The 15708-nt window shown below is 41.8% G+C and overlaps 1 protein-coding gene across 1 annotated transcript in view; it reads left to right on the forward strand.

The window, feature by feature from the left end:
• The first annotated feature begins 4822 nt into the window (after window positions 1-4822).
• The window catches only part of pcsk1 (proprotein convertase subtilisin/kexin type 1), a 79546-nt gene continuing 68660 nt past the window's right edge, over window positions 4823-15708 (forward strand). Inside the window, exon 1 of the mRNA XM_038805236.1 lies at window positions 4823-5639. Coding sequence (XP_038661164.1) covers window positions 5457-5639 — 183 coding nt within the window. The 5' untranslated portion in view covers window positions 4823-5456. The remainder of the gene's footprint in view (window positions 5640-15708) is intronic.

Raw genomic sequence — 15708 nt, forward strand, 5'->3', positions numbered from 1 at the left:
CGCCAGATTGTGAATATGCTTGCTGCCTTCTCCCTCCTTCCTCCCTCTTCTCAAGCACTCACTGAACACATGGAGGCAAAAGTGGTGGGCAGGTTATGGAGGATGCAAAAATCACCACAAATCAGGCTACCAGTGAGAACTGGAGGATCCCCCAGAGGGGTGCAGGCAGTGGAACAATTGTTTCAGCATACCCAATGCCTGTCTGGTGACATTCTTGCTGTTTGAAGGCTACCAGAGAGTGATGTTGGCACTTCAGCATGATTGAATTCATCCTCACACCCGTCACTCCACCAGTGTCCTTGCTGTTTACTATCAGCCAGCCAGCCCAGCCTGCTGCTGAGATTAGTCTGAAACCGAGCCTTCGTAGTTCTGAAGCTATCTTCAATCTCCCCCACTGAGTGTCAGCTTCTTCCACTGGCCTTGCTCCTGCCACCACTGGGGTAACACAACATAGCAGCACAAAGACAGTCGAAAGCACACAAAGACATACTAATTAAATGCACAAAGTTCAAGGTTTGCATTTATATACAATGTGGCGTGCTTTGATTTATGAATCTGGTTTACAATGTTTATTTTTTCTTGGCTATTTTATTTGCATTGAGGAGAAATGAACACCATGATGGTCAGTGAGAGAAGTGAGATAAATATGGGACTGTTAGTGAATGGCGAATTGGGATTGTATTTACTGGTATCGCAGTCAGGCCAGTTACTCATAGACTCAGGTTTGACTCTGGAAACTTAAAGACTTTTTGTGATTAAATTCATTAAATCATTATTCACTCATTAAATGAAACGTTGCCATTTATTTATATAACAGCAGGTGAAATGCACATATGTATCATCATGCTTATAAGCAATTATGTATTGGCAGAAACGTGTTACTGTGCTTATAGCTGCTCAATTCTATGGAATGTTATCTAAAGGTGTGCCCAGCTGACAAGGACAGGACTGAATTGCTTAATGTAATTTCACATGTTGACTATTGATGGCAGCCTTCTGTCTCATAAGACAATGGTTTGAACTACGGTGGCCACCTCTGGGACATGCATTGCAAAGGTGTGGTCCAGGAGCCCCGCCCAGGCACGGCAGTCTCTATTGTATTTGCTGCACAGGAAGACAGTGGACTGAGGAGGTGCAGGATTTACTGGCCGTTGTTTTCTTTGGGCCCTCTTCTTGCCCTCAGCACAATAGCACAGTGGTTAGCACTGTTGCTTCACATGGCCAGGGTCCAAGGTTTGATTTCTGGCTTGGATCATTGTCTGTGCGGAGTCTGCACGTTCTACCCATGTTTGCATGGGTTTCCTCCGGGTGCTCCGGTTTCCTCCCACAAGTCCCAAAAGACATGTTGGCAGGTGAAGTGGACAATCTGAATTCTCCCTTCATCTACCCGAACAGGCGCCGGATTGTGGCGACTTGGAGCTTTTCACAGTAACTTAATTGCAGTGTTAATGTAAGCCTACTTGTGACACTAATAAAGATTATCATTCTTGTATCCCACTTGCAGGTGTCCTTGGAGCAGAGATATGAATGTCCAGGTGGTTATGATTCAGAGGCCAATTCACCACGCAGAAGGTCTTTGGCTATATTACCAACAGCTATCTGATGAATTTCATGCAGATTCATAACATATTTATTGCATGGTCAAAGTAGTATGAAAGTAGTTGGTAATGCAATTCAAATTATCAAGAAGAGATTGCAACATGCTGTCCATTTCCTGTTATGTGCCAATCAAAGCTTAAAAGAGATGAACAGCCTTTTGTGATATTCAGTGGATGCTTATTACCTGAGTGTATGATATTCTCTATTTCTGTTGTGCAGCAGAATAGTTTGCATTTCAGTCATTACAGATGTTTCTCGGAGCATGTTTTTACTTCTCCAATGAAACCTGCTCTGAACACATCACTTATTTATGTAGGAATAGTTATGCATTGTAATGTATTATCCACCATGACACCATCTTATTTGGATTTCAATTAACACAGAAACAGATTGTCAAGGGGCGACACAGTGGCGCAGTGGGTTAGCCCTGCTGCCTCACGGCGCTGAGGTCCCAGGTTCGATCCTGGCTCTGGGTCACTGTCCGCGTGGAGTTTGCACATTCTCCCCATGTTTGCATGTGTTTCGCCCCCACAACCGAACAATGTGCAGGGTAGGTGAATTGACCACGCTAAATTGCCCCTTAATTGGAAAAATGAATTGGGTACTCGAAATTTTTTTAAAACCAGATTATCAGCATGAATTATTGTTAGTCTATATTGCGCAGATGGAAATGTCCACTGGCAGTTAATGTCCACTGTACTGTACAATGTGAATGAATATGTTTATATTCGACAATTTATGAACAACCACTAGAAAGGGTAGCTTATATTAACTGTAAGTCCCAGACTGTCGCTTCATCCAGGTCGTGAAAGGAAAATTACTTACTATAGTTTGAATGAGCAGAAAAGATTATACTCTCCTGCCAAATCCCACTTTAGAATCTGCAAAATTACTTGCTCACTGAATCCTGCGATTCCCTTCTTTTATATAGTTCCTGAACAAAACTTTTGAAACATTTCAATGCTGCTGGAAACAATGGGATTGACAATAATATGACCGTCCTATTGTGCTCAGAAACATAAAAATTAGAAGGTGAAAAATGCCATCCCCCAATAGTTCAATAACTTGACAAGTTAAGCAGGATCTAGCTTCAGTTCCTTATTGGTGCTGAGTTAGCTAAGCTCAGTCAGGGCACTATTTGGATTGCAGCAAATGGCTTCGGTGTTATAGGCTTAAAAGAGTGCAGAGTCTTAGTTCTCATGTTCTCATTGTTCTCATAGTTCTCTCTTAGTTCTCATAGGAAGAATATTGTTAAACTAGAAAGAATGCAGAAGTGATTTACAAGGATGTTACCAGGACATGATGGTCTGCGTTATAAGGAGAGACTGGATAGGTTGGGACTTTTTACCCTGGAGCTTAGGAGACTTAGGGGTGAACTTATAGAGGTCTATAAAATAATGAGGGGAACAGATAAGGCAGATAGTCAACATCTTTTCCCAAAGGTAGAGCTGTCTAGAACTAGAGGACATACGAAGTGAGAGGGGAGAGAGACAAAAAAGGGCAGAGGGGAAATTTGTTCACACAGTGGGTGGTGAGCATCTGGAACAGGCTGCCAGAAGCAGTGGTAGAGGCGGGTATGATTTTGTCTTTTAAAAAGCAGTTAGACAGTTACATGGATAGGGTGGGTATAGACGGATATGGGCCAAATGCGGGCAAGTGGGACTAGCTTAGTGATAGAAATTGGGCGGCATGGACAAGCTGGGCTGAAGGGCCTGTTTCCATGCTGTAAACATCTATGACTCTATATATCTTCAATAAAAGTTAAGGTCCACAGGTGTTATAATCTGGGTCTGTTGTGGACTAATTGAGAGAGATTGTTTACAGTAATCAGTCAACAACTCCATTATCACTCTGCCAAGCAAATACCATAATAGTAGAACGTGAACAAGATGGAAATTGTTCTTTCATCATCAAACAATTCTTATCTTCCCAGGGCAGCATTGAGTTGATGATGGCTCCTTTTGTTGACTAGTATTAACAAATGTGGAAAACATTTCCCAAAATGATTACAATTCATTTTTAGCCATCTGACAATCTTTCCTACGACATCCAGCCATTAATGTTTTAACTGTGATGATAATGTAGCACAGTGGTTAGCACATTTGCTTCAAAACCCCAGGGTCCCAGGATCGATTCCCGGCTTGGATCACTGTATTTGTCGGTTCTGCACGTTCCCCCCATGCCTGCGTGGGTTTCCTCCAGGTGCTCCGTGTCCACCCACAGTCCAAAGCAGGTTAGGTGGATTGGCCCTTAGTGTCCAAAAAGGTTAGGTAGAGTTACTGGGTTATGGGGATCGGGTGGAGGCATGGGCTGAAGTGGGGTGCTCTTTCCAAGGGCCGGTGCAGACGTGATGGGCTGAATGGCCTCCTTCTGCACTGTAACTTCTATGAAATCTTTAAATAATTTTCAAATGAAATAATCGTGCAACGCTAAAACAAAATATTTTCATTTTGGATGAGAGTTGGGAACGCCAAATACCCAATCTAGTAAGTATCTAAATCATAGAATAATAAAGCACGTTTTATATTTAAGATGCAGAGTTAGAGATGTTTTATTGTGAAAGTTTTTAACAATTGCTTTCTATCCATTGTTTTGACAGTTGGCAAATATAGTTTTTAATCAACTACATTTCTGTTTATACTAAAACCTTTAAAACCGAGTGATTGCATAGAACCGGAAGAATGATGTAACAGTCATACCTGTATTGAAGTCTAGGTCACAACCTTTGGAAGAATGTAACAAATATATTTTAATTTGAGCAGTTCAGTGCAAATTATTACCGATTTCTCTCTCAAATTCTCAATGCTTTTATCGCACGCCACTTCAAGGCGAATTTAATTCACAAAACACACACACAACTGTAGATGATTTTAAATTCCTGACATTTTTAATCAGCTTTATGATGTTGCTGGTGGGAATGGATTACTCAAAACTGTCCCAAGGCGTCGTTACAGAGTAGATTCACTGTGTCAAGTTGCTTACTGTTGCATTTCCTCTTAATATGTTACCAGTTACGGGTTTAATTGACCCTGTAACTGAGTTAATTGCTAATTTTAAAATCCCCTTTTCTGCTGACAAGAAGTGGACACAATTGCAGCATTGGCGGAGTCGTATCCATTAGTGTTTCATCTTGTGGGCAATGAAATCCGATTTGTCCAGAGGCCAGAGCTTTTGCTATTCGATCTCTATTTAACCCTCCAGCTATCTCTCTAATCCGGATGAAGAGCGGTAATATGTTGCTGGCTATCAGACTAACTGCAAAAAACTAACCGCAGATGATGCTTTCTGGAAAATTGTCTCTCGTCTTTGGTTATTGGTGAAAAGTCAGTTCTGAACGGTATTATACTCGCTTTGAATGTCGCATCTTCCCCGAACATGGGTAGAAACTTTATTTCTAAAAAAGAATAATAATTCTGCAAATCGGCGTTATTCTCTTGGTAATGTCCGTGGAGTGAAATGCTCCATTTAGCAAATGATGTGACGGCTCTAAATGGCTGTCGAGCTATGTGGATTTCAGCTATGGACAGCTCCCGTTAGTGATGTGTCACAGCTCTTACACAATGAATTCCTCGGCTAGGCTTTTACCAATTCCCCCCGGGGAACATTCGGTCCATGTTGCAGAAGGTACACTGGATTTGACGTCAGGGCGATGCTTTACGTAGTATTTGGTGCGTAAACACTGATTCCCATTCAAGCTCCGAGGTTTACCACTTTCATATGGTCTGATAGCATCTACCTCATCAGGAAGGCAGTCTCCCCACTTACTCCAGCGGCAATCCAAGTGCAGGCAGCGTTTGCTATCATCCTGCGGCTTCTGCTTCTCCAAATCTCTTCCTTTATTGTCTATCTATAGAATAATGAAACAGATAGATTGCCTGTCCCTGCGATTTGCAGCTCTAGCGCTGTTTGCAGTTTGCTATACACCGGACATTGCCAATGGAGACAAACAATACGTTAATGAGTGGGCAGTGGAAGTGGTCGGAGGACCCGAGGTGGCGAAAGCTATTGCCGAAGAACTGGAATATAATTTCGTGGGTCAGGTAAATATTCATTCTTTTGAATCTCTACCGGGACATCCAGTTTCTTAAATAAGGAGTCACAAGCAGCTGATGTTGAAAAATCACCAGTGGAGGAGCTAACTGATGTTATGGTATCGTGTTCGCCTACCGTGTATATAGAGAGGAGGAAGAGGGAGAATAGTCTGCATTGCTTTCTCAGACATTTACACTCACATTTTACCACAAAAACAGACAGCGACCAGCTCATATTTAATTTCCACTTCCGCAGAGATACGGCAGAGCACTTAGACCAAGCTTAGGGAACGGTAATGTTATACAAAAGATGACTATACATAGATTAGTTTCAACACTTCAAAAAGCAACAATTCTCAGCAACAAGGTTGATCGTTTTGTATACTTGGTCAACAGTAACATTGAATGGTTTTGTAGCCAAGTGTAGTGCAATGTTGAATTTAAATTAAATAGATTATACATTACAATGTATGGACATGTGTGTGTGTGTATATATATATATATATATATATAAAAATATCTTATGCATGTTACATCTTTTCTTATTTTAACTAATACTGGATTCTCCCTGACGTGTGTCGTATCCAATCCCTTCGTGAGTTTGTGTTCTGAACTAGGCTTGGAAACAGTTTCTTGTACTTTATATGACTATTTCAGGAATCTAACCCGCACTATTGTAAATATGTAAAGGGATATATGTGAAAATGAACAAAGGAATAAAGCAGTGTCTTTTAACCGCCGATAAAACACAACCTTTGACAGTAAACAGAAAAAAGGACAAGGGAATGAGGATGAAGGACATGTTAATATCGATATCAAAATAATCACACAGGTGTTGCTTTCAAATGTATATCGCAGAGATTTGGGAACTTTGCGATTCAGTTGTTAATCGCAATTATAGAGAGCAGTGAGGGTCAGCTATAGCCCTGCTTTAGTCATGTACAGGAACGGGGTATATCGTTCAGCAGACACCCCAGGAGACTTTCACTGAAGATTTCTGCTAGGAATTGCGAAGACTGAATAGTTCATATCATTTCCCTCACAGGGATCGAATGCTGTAATAAATGCCGCTTGGAATTAATTGCATAGACTTAGTTCATGGCGATTTGAAAGTGATGAGTCTTGAGCACGTGTGTGGAAGACATTACCCACTGTTCTGTCACATTAAACCAACTATAGCATTCCCGATACTAAGCTATTAGAAAGGGGAATACATTCAACCCATACCGGGAATACACAGCCGGTTAGTCATCATCTGGAAGAGAAATGATAGGTGGAGTTTGAACGATGCACCTTCAGATACAGAAATCATTATACAGTTAAAAGCAAATGTAATGGGAGTTCAATGTGTAACTCGATCTAATTTGCCAACGGGGCGACTGGCAGATATAAGAAATGTTACTAAATCGATGGATTGTTGATCGGGCCAAAAGATTCCATGTCCTTAACTGGATCTGGAATATCTTCATGCATGGACAGCACCAGCAAATGACAACGCTTCACGTTGAAGAGCAACGTTTTTGTTAAAATAGCTCAATAACATGATACTGTGGCATTTTGGATTCCCGAGCTATCCAATCAGATTGCTGTACCCTGTTAACCGGCGAAACCAGATTTCCAGCATGCACCATATTTTTTATGTAAGACCCAATCTGGTTATTAGATATCTGCCTGCTATTACCTTATTATGTAGATAGAAACCTGGTCATCTCTATCCCTTTCATCTCAACGGGGGAGCAAAACAGAATATGAGCTTATTTTACAGTGACACCGAAAGATTTTATATAGAAACGTAGAAAATAGAAGCAGGAGGAGGCCATTCGGCCCCTCATGCCTGCTCCACCATTCATTATGATCATGGCTGATCATCATGTCCAATACCCTGATCCGGCCTTCCCCCATATCCCTTGATCTTTTTAGTCCTAAGAGCTATATCTAATACCTTCTTGAAATGATAAAACGTTTTGGCCTCAACTACTTTCTGTGAGTGAATTCCACAGATTCACCACTCTGAGTGAAGACAATTCTCCTCACCTCGGTCCAAAAGATTTACTCCATATTCTCAAACTATGACCTAGTTCTGGACTCCCCCCACCATCGGGAACATAATCTACTCTGTCTAATCCTGTTAGAATTTTATAAGTTTTAATGAAATCCCTTTTCACTGTTCTAAACTCCAATGAATATAATCCTAACTGACTTAGTCTCTTCTCATCTGACAGTCTTGCTATTCCAGGAATCAGCCTGGTAAACCTTCACGCACTCCCTCCATAGCAAGAATATCCTTCCTCACATAAGGACACCAAAACTGCACACGATACTCCAGGTGTGACCTCACCAATGCCCAAAACAATTGCCGTAAAACATCCCTCTTCAAATACTCAAATCCTCTCGCTATGAAGGCCAACATAATATTTGCCTTCTTTACTGACTGCTGTACCAGCGAGCTCACTTTCAACGACTGAGAACACCAAGGACTTGCTGAGTATCCTGCTCTCTCAATTTACACCCATTCAAATAATAAACTGCCTTCTTATTTTTGCTATGAAGGCCAACATATAATTTGCGTCTTTACTGACGGCTGTACCTGCGCACTTACTTTCAGCAAGAGACCAAGGTCTTGCTAAGTATTCACCTCTCAATTTACACCCATTCAAGTAATAATCTGCCTTCGTATTTTTGCTACCGAAGTGGATAACCTCACATCTATACACATTATACTGCATTTGCCATGCACATGCCCACTCTCTCAGCCTGTCCAAATCCCACTGAAGCAACCCTGCATCCTCCTTACAGCTCACCCTCCCACCCAACTTTGCAAATTTTGAGTTAATAAGTTTACTCCCTTATCCAAATCATTAATATATAATGTGAACAGTTGGGGTCCGAGCACAGATCCCTGCGTTACCCCACAAGTCACTGCCTGTTAATCAGAAAAAGACCCATTTATTCCACCAGCTTTTTATTCATCTCAAGACACGACCCACAATCCCATGTGCTTTAACTTTACATAGTAATCTGCTATGTGAGACCTTGTCGAAAGCCTTCTGAAAGGCTAAATAAACCACATCCAACTGTTCTCCCTGATCAACTCTATTAGTTGCATTTTCAAAGAATTCTAGTAGATTTGTCAAGCATGACTTCCCCTTCATCAATCCATGCTGATGTTGTCTGATTATACCACTGCTTTCCAATCCAAATGCTGAGCTATGAAATCCTTGAGAATAGACTCTAGTAACTTCCCTATTACCGACATTAGGCTCACTGGTCTATAGTATCTTGTTTTCTCTCTACCTCCCTTTTTGAATAGTGCGGTTATATTAGCTCCCCTCTGATCTGTAGGAACCATTCCAGAGTCCAAAGAATTTTGGAAAATGATTATATTTCTCGGGCCACTTCCTTAAGTACTCTAGGATGAAGATTATCAGGCCCTGGATATTTGTCCGCCTTCAATCCCATTAATTTCCCCAAAACCATTTCTTTACTAATACTAATTTCCTTCAGCTCCTCACTGAAACTTGTGTTTCTCAAAACTTCCGGTACTTTATTTGTGACTTCCTTTGTGAAGACACAAGTAAAATACAAATTTAATTCCTCAGCCATTTCTTTGTTTTCTGCTCTGTAAAGGGATCATTTGTTTTTTCCATCCAATAAACATTTAATACATGTTTAAACATTTAAATATTAAGTTTTATTGTATAGTTTATTAATGCCATGATATTTTCTCCAAACTACATTTGAAAACTATTGGGATTCTTCACATGAATTGTTCTTTAATTACTGGGAACAGTAGTTGCCATGGTAAACAACAATTTAGGGATTTTCAAACCACCAGTTTTGTGAGAAGGTCTACATCTGTTGATCAAAAGTATGAACTATGAGCCAGCTGAGAACAGTTATTAAAATTATGTGTGTTGACCAGAGCTAAGTATAGTCATCCTGGATGTTCTGACAAGTTTACTATGTAGTACAAGTATAACCTCAAAGGCTTGCACATTCCAGTACTGACCATAAATCCTGGTTTTGGATTTGCTGTTTTAAAACTGCCTGCTCTGTACCATCAACCTCAGGTCCCTTTGTCGGAGTTTGTTTTGTCTATTCACACCCATTCATTTTACATTTCCAACATACATATACTTCCTCAATTTGCATATATCAATCAGGAAATCTGTCAAGCTAGCATGTGATTTTTAAATGTGGGTCATTATTGTAAATTATTGGCCTGTATAGCAAAACCATAAAATGAGTAACCCTGCCATGATGTGGGATAAACCAATATTGCAAATCAATACCCAGGCATATAACTTCAACAGGGCACCTTCAAGAGTCTGAGCTCTGACAATTTGACTCTAAAGGGGAGGGTGGAGTGAAGGGAAGAAATAAGGCAAGGTGCTTCTGAGGACCAATGAAATATTTTGTAGAATATGTTGAATTTGCAGGACAATGAAATCTGAAAGATTTAACCAAATAAAACCTTAAAAGGACGAAAAATGAATAACACTATTGAAATTGTGCAATAAACAAGTTAGACAAAGGCCACAGGTAGAAAGGAAGTTTTGCATTTACATAGTGCTTTTAAGAACCACCGCATGTCTCAAAATGTTCTACAGCTTGTTATGACCAGGTTAAGAGGGGTGAACAGACTCCCACTCTTTGCCTTTCTCCTGGTTGTTATAACAGAGTTCAATATATGCATCAATGTGTATACCTCCACATATAAATAAGCCTGCTAGGTGCCTTAAGTTAAAAAGCAAAGAGTTAGTTCTATTGGTGCAATTCACTCAGGCAAAGATGGAGTGAGGCCACGGAAGGACTTAAACAAGGGTGAGAATATTAAAATGACAATATTGCTTGACTGGAAGCCAAGAGAGGTCAGTGAACATGGGTGATAGGTGATCAAGACTTACAGTGAGTTAGATGATGGATAGCAGAGATTTGAATGACCTTAGGTTTATGAATGAAGGAATGTGGGAAGGCAGCCAGGAGTGCATTGGAATGGTCACATCCAGAGGTGACAGAGGTATGAATGAGTGTTTCAACAACAGATTAATCTTAAGCACATGTATGGAAGACATGTTACCCACTGTTCTGTCATATTAAACCAACTATAGGTTTCCCGACATTAAGCAATGAGAAGGAAAATAAATTCAAAGCATACAGGCAATACACAGCTGGTTGGTCAGCATTTAGAAGAGAAAGGTGTGAAATCAAATGATGTGTGATGGAGGTGGAATATAGATGGTGCAAACATGTGGTTGTAAGGTTATCTGAGGGTCAAATATGACCTCAAAGTTGTGAACAGTCTGGTTTAGTCTCAGGTAGTTGCCATGGAGAGTGATGGAGACAGTTGCTAGGGAACGTACTTCGTAATGGGGACTGAAGACAATGACTTTAGTCTTCCCAATATTTAATTGTTCCTCCAGTATTGGATGTAGTGATAATCAATCTGACAATTTAGCAACAGTGGAGGAGTTAAATGAGGTAGCAGTGAATTAACATGAATCACTTTAAAAATGTCAATGAGATTGAGAAGTAGGATTTCCCCTTCTGAAAGCATATTGGCTTTCATCAAATTCTCCATGTGTTATGGCTGTCACTGGGCAGGCCAGCCTTTATTGGCCATCCTCAATTGCCCTTGAGAAGCAGATGGATACGAACCGCCTTGAACTGCTGCAGTCCATGTGGTGTAGAGGCTCCCCCAGTGCTGTTATGGAGGGAGTTCCAGGCGTTTAACCTAGTACAGCTAGTTTAAAATAAGTTATTATAGAACGATCAACTCCGAACTCTCAGATCACATGGTGACGTAATGGGTTTAAAATGCCACCTAGCATTAATAACATTATGTACAAATTTACATATATTCATATTCATTACATATATAGGGGCAGGTTTAGCACAGTGGGCTAAACAGCTGGCTTGTAATGCAGAACAAGGCCAGCAGCACGGTTCAATTCCAGTACTGGCCTCCCCGAACAGGCGGCGGAATGTGGCGACTAGGGGCTTTTCACAGTAACTTCGTTGTAGCCTACTTGTGACAATAAGCGATTATTATTATATTCCCTTCGAAGTAAGGATCGTGTGTGACTTGCAAGGGAACTTGCAGGTGGTGGCGTTCCCATGCATCTGCTGTCCATGTCTTTTGCGGTATAGGCTGTGGTTTCGGAAGATGCTGCTGATGGAGCCATGATGAATTGCTGCAGTGCATGTTGCAGATGGTTCACACTACAGCAATTAGTGTTGGTGGTGGAGGGAATGAATGTTGAAGGTGATGAATGGGGGACCAATCAAGTAAACTGTTTTGTCCTGGATAGTATTGAGCTTCTTGAGCATTATTGGAACTGCATTAATCCAGGCAAATGGGGATTATTCCGTCACAATCCTGGTTTGTGCTTTGTATATGGTGGACAAGCTTTTGGGAGTCAGGAGGTCAGTTCCTCACCGCAGAATTCCCAGCCTCTGACCTGCTCTTATAGACATAGAATTTATGGGGTTAGTCCAGTTCAGTTTATGGGCAATGTCAACCCTCCCAGATAATTAATAAATTTACAGTTACTCAGGTTTGCCTCGTCTGCTTCTTGAAATAAAATATTATATCAGTTTGTTTTCTGGCTTTTCAATGGACTCAAATGGCATATTATTCATTTCAGACGTCTGGATTTGGATCACTAAAATATCCAAACTCTAACAACTAATCAGGAAATCGTGTATCTGGCTATCAGAAGAACATAAGAACTAGGAGCAGAAGTAGCAATTCAGCCCCTCGAGCCTCTTCCACCATTTAATACGATCATGGGTGAGACCACGCCTGGAGTACTCTGTACAGATTTGGTCCCCTTATTTGAGGAGGGATACATTCGAGGCAGTTTAGAGGAAGTTCACTGGATTGATTCCAGGGATGTCTTATGAGGAGAGATTGAACAGTTTACACCCACACTATATGTTTTGAAGAATGAAAGGAGATCTAATTAATAAGATGATAAAAGGTATTGACGAAGTAGACATAGAGTGGATGCTTCTTCCTTTGGGGCAATCTAGAACGATAGGTCATTGTTTTAGGATAAGAGGTAGCAGATTTATATCAGAGGTGAGGAGAAATTACTTCTCTCAAAGGGTTGTGAATCTGTGAAGAGTGGATACTGGGACATTGAGTAAATTTAAGGAGGAAATTGTCATGTTCTATAGACTGGCCGAAGTGAAATATGAACGACAGAACATGCACAAAGTCTGGGAATAGTTGAAGAGGTAGATGATCCTGAAAATTCAGTTGGACAACGGCTAAGAAGATGGACAGAGTCAATATGATAAACTGTCAGATGGGCGTCCATTTGTCGCTGGTTGCCTGTTCACTTCCAGGACTTGTTTAATCTCGACCTTAGATGTATTTTCAGGTTGTCCGGTAGATGTGTCCAACCTGGAATGTGTTGCACTCCCTTTTTCAGAGGGAAGGCTAGTAGTAGCAGGTATTTCTCGTGCAATCTCTTCTTCTGTAGATGGACTAGAAATTACACATTTGCAATTCCCTGACTTGTTTTATGAGTTTACAATCTGCTCCTTTTGTCCTTCTTTCAAGGATTTATAGGCGTGTCAGGTCTGCATTTGTTTCCTGGAGTTTTTTCTGGGTGTTTTAGTCACTGTCTGCTGCTGTGTTCGGGGTCTAGATGACAATGGCAAACCCAGTCCGGTCGAGCCTACAAAACCATCCTTACTAACATCTGGGGAATTGTGCCAAAGTTGGGAGAGCTGTGTCAAAGACTGGTCAAGCAATAGTCTGACATGAAAGAGAAAATGCTGGAAAATCTCAGCAGGTCTGGCAGCATCTGTAGGGAGAGAAAAGAGCTAATGTTTTGAGTCGGATGACTCTTTGTCAAAGCTGTCAAAGAGTCATCGGACTTGAAACATTAGCTCTTTTCTCTCCCTACAGATGCTGCCAGACCTGCTGAGATTTTCCAGAATTTTCTCTTTCGTTTCAGATTTCAGCATCCGCAGTAATTTGCTTTTATCCAATAGTCTGACATAGTCATGCTGAGAATCACACATTACAGAATCATACATTAGAGACAATGTCCCAGACACCACTATTACCATCCCTGGGTATGTCCTATCTCACCGACAGGAATTGCCCTGGGAATTCTCAACATTAACTCCAGACCACATTAACTCTCAAGGCTTCAGATTAAACATGGACAAGGAAACCTCCTACTGATTACCACATACCGTCCACCATCAGCTGCTGAATCCGTACTCCTCCATGTTGAACACCACTTGGAAGAAGCACTGAGTGTGCAAGGACGCATAATATGCTCAGGGTGGGGGACTTTAATGTCCATCACCAAGAGTGGCTCGGTAGTACCACCACAGACCGAGCTGGCCGGGTTCTAAAGGACATAGCTGAGGCTGCAGCAGGTGGTGAGGGAACCAACAAGAGGGAAAAACATACTTGACCTAATCTTCACCAACCTGCCTGCTGCAGTTGCAGCTGTCCATGAAGTATTGGTAAAAGTGACCACCGCAGTCCTTGTGGAGACAAAGTCCCATCTTCACATTGACGATAACCTTCATCGTGTTGTGTAGCACTACCACTGTGCTAAATGGATAGACTTCAAATAGATCCAGCAATCAAGACATCTATGCGGTGCTGAGGGCCATCAGCAGCAGCAGAATTGTATTCAACCACAATCTGCAACCTCATGGCCTGGCATATCCTCCACTCTATCATTACCACCAAGCCAGGTGATCAACCCTGGTTCAATGAAGAGTGCAGAAGAGCAAGCAGGAGCAATACCAGGCATACCAAAAAATGAGGTGTCAACTTGGTGAAGCTGCAACATAGGACTACCTGTGTGCCAAACAGCATAAGCAGCAAGTAATAGACAGAGCTAAGTGATTCAACAACGAACCCATTAGATTTAAGCTTTGTAGTCCTGCCACATCCAGCCATGAATGGTGGTGGACAATTAAAAAACTCACTGGAAGAAGAAGCTCCACAAATATCCCATCCTTAATGATGGAGGAGCCCAGCACATCTGTGAAAAAGACAAGTCTGAAGCATTCGCAACAATCTTCAGCCAGAAGTGCTGAGTGGATGATCCATCTTGGTCTTCTCTGGAGGTCCCCAGCATCACAGGTGTCAGTCTTCAGCCATAACAATTCGCTCCCTGTGATATCAAGAAACTGCTGAAGGCACTGATACTGCAAAGGTTATGGGCCGTGACAACATTTCAGCAATAATGCTGAAGACTTGTGCTCCAGAAATTGTCAGACCCCTAGCCAAGCTGTTCCAGTTCAGCTACAAACCTGGCATCTACCCGCCAATGTGCAAAATTGCACAACTGTGCCTGTACACAAGAAGTAGGAGAAAACCAAGAGTGCCAATTACCACCCTATCAGTTACCCTCCATGATCAGCAAAATGATGGCAGAAGTCATCCACAGTGCTATCAAGCAGCACTTACTCAGAAATCACCTGGTCACGGACGCTCATAGAACATAGAACATAGAACAGTACAGCACAGAACAGGCCCTTCGGCCCTCAATGTTGTGCCGAGCCATGATCACCCTACTCAAACCCACGTATCCACCCTATACCCAACAACTCCCCCCCTTAACCTTACTATAGGACACTACGGGCAATTTAGCATGGCCAATCCACCTAACCCGCACATCTTTGGCTCAGTTTGGGTTCCGCCAGGATCGCTCAGCCCCTGTCCTCATTACAGCCGTGGTTCAAACATGGATAAAAGAACTGAATGCCTGAGGTGAGAGTGACTGCCCTTTACATCAAGACAGCATTTGACCGAGTATAGCTAAACTGAGGTTAATGGGAATCAGGAAAAAACCCTCCACTGGTTGGAGTCATTACTGGAACAAAGGATGTGGTGGTTGAAGGTCAATCATCTCAGCTCTTGGCCATCACTGCAGGAGTTCCTCAGGGTAGTGTCCCAGGCCCAACCATCTTCAGCTGCTTCGTTAATGACCTCCCTTCCATTATAAGGTCAGAAGTTGGAATGTTTGCAGATGACTGCACAATGTTCAGCACCATTCGCTACTCCTCAGATAATGAAGCAGTGCATGTCCAAATG

Source organism: Scyliorhinus canicula, chromosome 8 (assembly GCF_902713615.1).
Source record: "Scyliorhinus canicula chromosome 8, sScyCan1.1, whole genome shotgun sequence".
In the NCBI taxonomy this organism is placed as follows: Eukaryota; Metazoa; Chordata; class Chondrichthyes; order Carcharhiniformes; family Scyliorhinidae; genus Scyliorhinus; species Scyliorhinus canicula.